General features: G+C 46.2%; 1 protein-coding gene across 1 annotated transcript in view; it reads left to right on the forward strand.

Annotated features, from left to right (window-relative positions):
• The window catches only part of LOC149336143 (lysosomal alpha-mannosidase-like), a 54,141-nt gene extending 49,779 nt beyond the window's left edge, over nt 1-4,362 (forward strand). The window contains exons 20-21 of the mRNA XM_089554085.1: nt 922-1,053; nt 3,796-4,362. Of these exons, the coding sequence (XP_089410211.1) occupies nt 922-1,053; nt 3,796-4,038 (375 nt within the window). The 3' untranslated portion in view covers nt 4,039-4,362. The remainder of the gene's footprint in view (nt 1-921; nt 1,054-3,795) is intronic.
• The last annotated feature ends 5,003 nt before the right edge of the window (nt 4,363-9,365 follow it).

Here is a 9,365-nt window from a genome sequence, read left to right on the forward strand (position 1 = left end):
CGGACCTGCTGGCGGAAGGTATCCCAGCTTTGGAGATCGGCCTCCCTGTTCTCGAACCAAATCTTGGCTCCGTCTTCGAGGGCGAAATACACGTTCCGCAGCTTCTGCGCAGGGCTCCATTGGTTGAAATCGGCAACCCGCTCAAACTGGTCAAGCCAGTCTTCAACGTCTTCGAAAGTGACGCCATGGAAGCTGGCTGGCACGCGGGGTTGCTGGAGCGTCAAATGTGAAGCGCTAGCCTGAGCCATGGTGGTATGCTCACCAGGTCGATGAGTGCGTGCCTCTTTTGGGAGGAGACCAAACTCTGGGACCAGTCCCAGGAGACGGCGGCTGCTGCGGTGAACGGGCGTGCAGACAAGGGGTAGCTGGTCGGGACTCGATGAGCGGCTGTCTGAAGAGGTGTTGGACATGGGACGTCGAGCCCGCACCTCCACCAGTGTCACGTAGCAGTTGGTACAGGTAGCGCCGCGTCCAGACGGCAGAGGAACGCCAACACCGAGATGATGCCAGCGCACACCGAGACGGCCAGGATGGAACGTCGAGCTTCGTCTTCTTCAGCAGCGAACCGTGTGGCGCACGAGCTGCGTGCCGAACAGCCGCCGAGCGGCTATTGTTGTATACGCGGCAATATGCTGCATGCTGTGAATTCTCCTCGCAGCTATTGCTCAGTGTAAGCTTCTTTTACTCAGATTAAAAGGTTAGGAAATAGCGGAGGAGCAAGATTTTCCCCACTGATTTTGTTCAGTTCAATATTCGGGAAGCTTAGAAAAATTTACTTCAATGTATTAATAAACTAGCCGATCTAATCAAGCAGGATCTTCCATCAGACTGCTTGCGTTTACATAAGCCAGCACTGCAGAGAGGAACACGAGATGTTCCTTTAAATCGATTCATGACGTCGTTACTCTTCACGTGTTCCAGTTTTCCGCACTGCGGTCACCTCTGCCTAGCACGGTGCACGTGCTTACCCTGGAGCGGCTCTCGCCAAGCCAAGTTCTGCTTCGACTCGAACATCTGGGGCTCGCTGATGCTGCCGTGGACGTTAACGTCACGGTAAGCACCGGCGTGCTGTAAACCATTCGCCAACTGGTCGTATCATGCAATGGTAACAGCTTCAAAGTAGTATGCTGTAACCTTTACAGGTGGAGTCTTTATTATTTGACGGAAATTCTCACGTTGACGCGCTGTGATCACGCAGAATGCGTGCCCTTAAAAGGAAGTCTAAGAAAAGTGCATTAAATTTTTGTGCTTATTGAAATTCATTCTTTGGTTTTTTCTGAAAGTCTGAAAGTCTGTCTTGGTAGGAGTTTATTCCGTGGCAAGCGACTCAAATATGGGTACGAAAATTGCATCTAAGAATTTTACCTCTGCACGATTTAAGTTCTTCGCTTGAGGACCCAAGACTCTCTGATCATGCTTATTACGTTAATAGCGATGTATCCTAACCTCACTATTCACGAATAAAACTGCGTGCGCGTACTGTAGTTTACTTGCGAAGTCAGCCGATAATAGCAAGACATATATTTCATATTTTTTATTTTATTCTTCATAGAATCTCCGTTTTAGTGAAAGTAAAGGTTTTCTTTTTAGAATTCGGTAATCTATTGACAGAAGCCAAATCCTGTTTGTCCGCAATGTCTATTAAACTAACTTCCTTAGTCATTATTTCATCCCTTTTTCTGCTACTTTCCGCGTGCATCCCCTCTTGCCTTTTTCTGCGCTCCCGGCCTTTGTTCTTTCTCTCTCTACCTTTCTCCCCCTCCTACGTGGCCAGGGGAGTGAGTCCCTTCGAGAATGATCAGTCATCGTCGTGAGGTCAGAAGGGGCAAGGGTGTTGGAGAGGAGAGCGGGCGTCTTTGTAGGATAGAGAGAGGTAAATGACATATTACAATAGTGTTTAAGAATCTGCAGGAGTGTATCCTTGTCACTTAACTGCGAAGAAAGGTGAAAAGTCGTTGAAAATGTTCTTTCATGCACCCAAAGCGACAAACATGTCGAATACATTTCAAAGGATGTGCGTTAGTGCTGCTTGACCAACCTTTGTTGAAAATTGCGTGTTATTCTCAAGCCTCCCTGAAGCATTTTTGGGCAGAATGGTAATTCCAGCTTAAGGGGCGGCGGAATTCCACACGGGAAAGTTGCAGCATTGGTGATGCTTCATTGAAGTTGTAAACAATGATAGCACCACAGTCGACACTAAGTCTGCTATAGATGGGGGATTTACATCTTTTACGCAACAAGACAGAAGTACCAAGCACTTATCCTCGCGCTTAACACAGTGCCTCTGCTCCTTCTTTAAATTTTTTTAGTATATTACTGACAGTGAACAATAGATCCTTATTAGAACTATTTAGTCCCTCTCTTCATATCAGTTGAAACAGCATACTTGGGGTCAGTCCTTACTACAGTTATGGTTGATGTCCGATCTGTTATTTACCGGATTACGATAGAAATTACCAGAAAAGAAACTGTGTCTGGGAGTCATTTTCATCCGCTTATCTTCTGATTTCGAAGTTTTACATCTCCACTACCACGGGAACAGGCAGTTAACGTGAGCGCATTGTTGATTCGTGTCTGTGGAATTTCAGGGCCGCGATTTTTTGTGCAAACCTCTTTCAGCGGCAGCGATGTTTCCGGCCAACCTGTCTGCCCCTTTTATGAATAAACTTATCAATCAGGCTTGAAATACTTCTCTTGGGTCCCGTAATTCCCAAAGCATGGTTTGTCTTAAAGCGGCTCTGAGTTGAGATAAATTCAACTGTCATGGGTAGACGATCGCTTTATAATTACAAAGAGGCTGCTCTAAGCTGAAAGGTAGCTTTTATTACTTAGAAAAGGTGTGAACAGGAATACGAGTATCGCCACATTCTGCTGTTTTTGCAATAAAATACAATACGGCAAGACAGTTTTTGTGCCCGATCATTTAGACTACGCTACCTCACCATTCACTAAGTCACCACTATATCCCTTTTGTTCTTGGTGTCACGGGTTAGAATTGAGGGACGAAAAAAAATTTAAATGCAGTTTTTCCGCATTACATGCCTCTTTTTCACCAAAAGCCAAGGAATCGATTTTTACCGAGTATTACATTGGGAGCAAGTTGCGTGCAGTTCTCCATTAATGCTCAACATCCCTGTAGCCCTAAAATATAGAGCGCCTCTATGAGGTACCAGAGACAGCCAGTTTTTATCTTTCGATGCTGTACCTCGAAAGGATAGGCCAAGTGGGTTCTTTCATCAGAGCATTCCGGAGTTCCAAGAGAATAATGTAACTAAATCATTACTGTCGTTAACCAAATCGTTGTCATGAAAAAATCCTATTAAATTTTACGTGCTCCAGGCACTCCAGAAGTTTGAAAAGACTTGGCATCTAAAACAGTTCTACAGTCCATGACAGTGCATAGATGCTTCCTTCCTTTTCATGAGTTTTTTTTTTTTGTTGTTCTTAATGCGTTGATCCCTGCCGAGCTAGTTAATAGGTTCAAAAATTTCAAAGTTTGTGATTTACGTTGATGTCCTTTTGTCAAAGTTTCAAAATTCAGCTTTGAAAATGAACAGGGCGGTTTTTCGCTCGGGGAGTTGTTGTGTTGTGGACATATTGGTGTCGAACCGAATGACTAACTCACTTGCACCTATTATTGATTGGTCACTCGTTCGATTAAGAAGAAACTAATTGAGCGAATGAGTGAGTGGACTGGCCGAACCTGGAGTCAGAAGGCGCTATTCGCTTATTATTAAGCATTACATCAATCTGTCCATTTTGATTGTTCTTTGACCTCATGCTTGCCATCTACAGCGACTGCTGGAAGGTCATCGCCTCAGCGACATCCAACCACTGACGCTGGGAGCCAACCAATACCTTCCGGGCGCAACCCGGCACCGCTGGCCCATGCAGCGTGTGAACACATCGTCTCATCCGCTAGACGACATACAGATGGACGCTCCTGAAACAACCTTGGTCGGAGATACGGGAGACATGGTAGTGAAGATTATGCCGGGACAGATCACCACTTTTTTAGCAACACAGCTGACTGAGTGAGCAATTGTAGGTTTGGACAAATGCGACCATGTACAAATGGCAATCCAAAGCCCCTATAACAATTTTTGACTGTCAGCGTTGAACAACTAGACACGAAACTATGATAATCATGCAAGCCACTAAGCAAGTCCAGCGTTTGCCGCTTTTCGACTCCATGAAAATACATGCTAGAATGCCACAGCGCGGTATGAAGCTGTATTTCAGAAAGGAAGTGAAATTTCTTGATACCACTATCGCTGCTTCAAGTGCACATGTGTTTCTGTAATGTCGTCATTTTGCGATACACACTGATGCTCTCGAAACAGCACCTATACAGCCGCAAGCTGCAGCACACATGATTTCCTGGAGCCTCGTCAAGATGTTCAGCGTACAGTTCGACGCCACGTGCAAAGGCCTAACTGTATTACATCCGCAAATAAAGCATTCCAGCATCCATGTCTAGCAAGTCCTCGCCACTACAAAGAGGTAAGGTGGCCTGCGAAAGTTTTTTTGTTCGGTTCCCCTGCCAATCTCTTAGAGCTTACTTAGCTTGCTTCTCTCAGTGTGAGCTGTGGGCAGGCGCCGCTGCGCAATGACGACATCTTCCCATCTCCTCTTTCCTTTTGCTGGCGATCAACTCTTTCAGATATTAGACCAATGGCCATCCCGAGTAGAATTGCGGAAGCAACGGCGCGGCAATCGCAGCGGCGGCGGCATCTCGGAGGGCACTTTGACTGCCTAAAGTGCGTAGAGGCGAAAGCGTTTTCCGCACCACTTTGACTGCCTCTGTGGCACTGGTGACGTCACCACTGGATGAAGTCGCACATGATTAAGTACTAATGACTAAGTAATGACAAATTACTGCCTAATGGCTAATTACTGATTAATGCCTAAATCTAATTATCCGCTAATTAATGACGCTTAAGCTTCGCATTTAGCAGTGAAACGCGACAGCCTGTTGTAGCGCTGCCAGGGAGTCCGCGGAACGCCACAACCTGTTCGGCGCGATGCCTTGTCCTTTGAATGCAACCGTTTGCTTGGACTGAGTGATGGAGATTTTGTCAGGCTCCATGTTTTACCCAGTGTGGTACTCATAAAGAAAGTGATCTAAAGCTGCACTATCGGCAGCAAACGTTTAGCGGCTGAGGATATGCGGGAGAAACTTTCGACGCACTCATGTCAGCCGAACATCTGAATATCTGCAGGTACGTTGCAACGTGTAAGTTCTATCGGCTGGAAACACTACCTGCCGGCTGCATCGCGAGGGTGCGCTGCAATAATTAGGTTTTCTGTGAATATGTGACCCGCAAACATTTGATGCCGGTATATTGGTTGTTTCTAAAATAAGGGTAAGGTATACGAACCGAGAAGTAGCACTGCGACTGGTTAGAGTGTCTCCTCTCAGGGATACAGTGCTAGCACGGTGAGGTTAAGCAGGGTCCCGTTAAAGGTACTATGTGCACCGTTTAACGCGTCAAATGCTTCTATACCCTCAAGCGCACATAAAGATAAAATTAAAAGAAAATCTCTGAGGCCTGATACAAGCGATGAATCTTCACATGATGCTTGGGTTGTCTCTAACATTCAGTTTTTAGCCCTAGCTGAGATTGTATTACATAAGTCATGTGTGTTGGTACTGCTATAAGATCAAGTGTGACACGCTCGCGACGTAAAGGCTCACTTTATGCAAACCCCAAAAGCGGGAAGTTACTGAGAGTGAATTCTTGTTTTTACATCTTGAATCTAACGAACATATCGCATGAACTCATCAGACTGCAATAATTTACTGTTACAGCCCCGCTCACATGCTAGCAGTTCGTTCCAAGGAAATGCTAACACTTCATGCCAATCCGCACTTAAGGGCCGAACCTTACTGCTATTAGTAGTGCACCTTTGCTATTCACTGTTAACGCATTCTTCGTTGTCTATTGTGGCACTCTGTACGTTGTGTGGCATATAGTGTCCGCTATGGAGCGGGGGAAAATCAAACTATTGCTCTCTTTCTGCTGAAGGTACGGGTTGCTAACAAGCTTATGCAACTATCTTCCCTCTAGTCCGCCACGGCGCCCAAGTGAGGACCGCCAGGTTACTTCAAGTGAATCTCCGAAGACTTCTTCTATTCCAACTATCTCAAGGTTTCATTCTCTCGTCTTGATGTAACAGCTGCTACGATAAAACTACTTGATCGTGATTGTCCTCAGCGGCCGCGGTACAAGTTCTAGGCGTCGCGTTCAAAGGTAGTCGGCGCCTTTACTATGGGCTTGTGCCTGGGATGCACCCCTGGCACACATGTGTTATATTGTTTAGCCAAGTAATGACAGTCACTCAAATATTACATTTACGTGCAATTTGCATAATATGTATGTTTTCACGCTCTTAGCACAATTCTAATTCACATGCATGGACTGGATCCAAGCACTGTCATTCCCTCAAAAATCTGCTGCAGAGACAGCTTAACACTTAACTATAAATAACGAGCTCGCAAGCTTTTGCAATCAAGCATATAAAAATACATAAAGAAAATTTTCTCAGCATACTTAAGCCTATGGATTAGTCTGCGTTCGTGCACAGCACCTACTGCAGTCCCAACGACAGGTCACATTTGTTGGAGGTTGCTGCAAATGAGTAGTGGATTGGGAGTAGGGCGTCGGTGACCGCAAGCTTTTCATAGAGGACTCCTTGCTTGAGTTTCTTTGAATCAGAAAAGCTACGCTCGGTAAGTCTCTCGCAGAGTAAAGCTCCAAAAAAGGCTCTGGGAGGTGGGGGCGCAGTCCTCTTTCCCGACCTCTGCCCAAGGACACAACGCAAGAAGCTGAAAAAATGTCAACCTATCTCCTTCCAGGCTCCTTTGCAGGATACGCGATGTTTCCAGCTCCTTGCGATAATGAGTCTATTATTTTAAGGGTGCTTGTACTCCTCCCCTTAACCCTCTATTACTTCTCATCATAAGAGGGTTTCAACTCCTGGGAAGGTAATCCTACGCACTCCACAGTACGGCAATCACAATTCCCTCATTAAGCCCCAAATTCGGGGTCCAGAGATAAAATTTTGGATAGCGCAGCGACCAGCGGAGAAGAAAATTGAGGTAAGATTGAGAGACAAAAACACTACACGAATTAGAGGACAAACTCGAGGTAATTACATCCTAGCGGAAATTAAAATAAATAACTACACCTGACGTGTGGCAAAGAACAGATAACCAGTGATCTTATGGGTAGCGTATCGAACTTCTAGAGAAACTAAATGAAAGCGGTGCCAACCGATCCTCGGGTCCCATATGGGGACTCCCGTAAATCTGTTTTCCATACGGATCATTTGGAGACCATAAAGAAAGTACGGAGTCGATTTAGACAATACTAGCTACACATATGAAAAAATACGGACCCAGTATGACGTAATGCACGCCAAACAGGAACAGAGAAAGTACGGAGAAAATATGTACTCCACATCGAGCTCGATATTCCTGTAATTCTATATAAGAGGCTCATGGGCATAGTTTCATCAGTGGTTGAGAGAAGAGACTCTTAGTCTAGTAGGGGTACGCAGACTGAGTCCAGCGCGCGACAAATGGGGAAAAGGAGGATTAGGAGCGGCAATTGTCCTGCAATGGTTGTCATTCGCCTAACATTGGTTATGAATATCTATCACCCGGCGCTAGCGCTCTCTCCTTTGCAAAGGCGGATTTTCTTCCCGAAGACACAGTGTCCCCTCATCCAATTTGGCAGCGCACAACTCCGACCTAGTGGAGTAACTCTAAGCTTTGCCCCGAAGTAGATAATCTGAGGAATTGCCACAGCTTATTTCCTGCGTGATGGTTGAAAAATCGGTTACCTCCGCGAAGAAACGTGCAGCTACGCGAAGCTACGTTTACGCAACGCCGCATCGATGTTAGGCGCCCAGGCAAGCGGCCAGGAATTAGTGTTCTTCAGTGCCCGACAGCACCTTTCAGTGTTGGGACTCACTCGTCATCACGAGGTATGTAAAAAATTAAATGGCGCCCAGGCGCAACAATTTTCCGGAATACCTAATCATAGTCCATATAGCTACAAACTCTTTAAGTACTGCAGCGGATGCAGGTGAGGCTTTTTCTGGGGTAGAAAACTAGAAGCTGCTCAAACTCTGCGTCCGAAATTGACGCCTGCAGTAGGATCCAAGAGTGCCAGCTTTGAGTTTTAACGCTCTATGCCATCCTAATAGGTGGCGCTTAAATCGAGGTTCCCTATGGCGAATCTTAATGAGAATTAACAACACAGTTGAACAAAAATAATGCAAGAAAAGTTGAGCATGGTGGCAATTGCCACCACCTTGTTTCAAAGGGGGCGCTCCTATTCATCCATCCATCCATCCTGCACAGAGTAATTGTGTGAAGAACTGGAGTGTGGTTATGCCCCACCGCCTCCTGTTGGCAGCAGAGGCGTTGCCACAGCAACTGGGACGCGCAAAAACCAAGACCCTCTCCGCATTGTCGCATCAATCTTTAGGCCGTGTAATGGAAAGTGTAGCAGTACCGGCCGTGCTTGGCGTCGAGTGTCCATGGGGGATGTGAGCGGCCTCCCGTTTCAACATTTCCGCCCTGAATATGCGCGCGCCGGTCCCGTTTCTCTACCTGGGACCTAAGCTCGTCGTTCAGCTGCTGCTGATGTCAACGTCTTGGCGATGTCCACTGACGCTTGGGGCCAACGAATGCGAACGGAAGGTGAGTGCCTCGTTGTGGGGCGTCATTTTAGCGAGCGCTGCTTATGACGAAATATCCGAGAAAACGCTTTTCTTGAGGCAGTGTTCTGCGAAGCGCAGCTCTCCACCACAAACCGCTTAAGGGTAGAAGATTGGGCCGAGGGACTTAACTGCACATTCCGCCAAGCGTTGCTGTATACCTTTGCATCCAGGAAAGCCTTGGAATGACAACCTAAATAATTCAGGCCAACATCCAACTAAATTATAGCCTCATTCTGCGTTATTCCGGTGAAACATAACACCAATATCTGCATATATGCTCACGAAGCAGCATGCACTGCTGCTATTGCGTTTGCACATCGGAACCAGAACCCATCGGAGAAAAAAGTTTCGCTGAGCACTGGATCTGCCGAAGACCTGTGCATTGCTGCGCTGAGAGTGTACACATTATTCGTGGTTGGAAGATACGCACATCATTTGCATCTCTCGGTTCAGGTAGAGGCTGGAGGATCATTTTAACGCTTACAACGCGAGGATTGGCAACACAGAAAGAAAGAGCTTGCCAGTTGCTTCACATGATGTTCAATAATCACCTTAATATTCATCAGAATATTGTGGCCACAATAATAGAAATCATTCACAGCGAGGATGCATTTTTGAGTTGAATTTTTTTG

This window comes from Amblyomma mixtum, chromosome 7, assembly GCF_055824585.1.
Source record: "Amblyomma mixtum isolate Tamu chromosome 7, ASM5582458v1, whole genome shotgun sequence".
Classification (NCBI taxonomy): Eukaryota; Metazoa; Arthropoda; class Arachnida; order Ixodida; family Ixodidae; genus Amblyomma; species Amblyomma mixtum.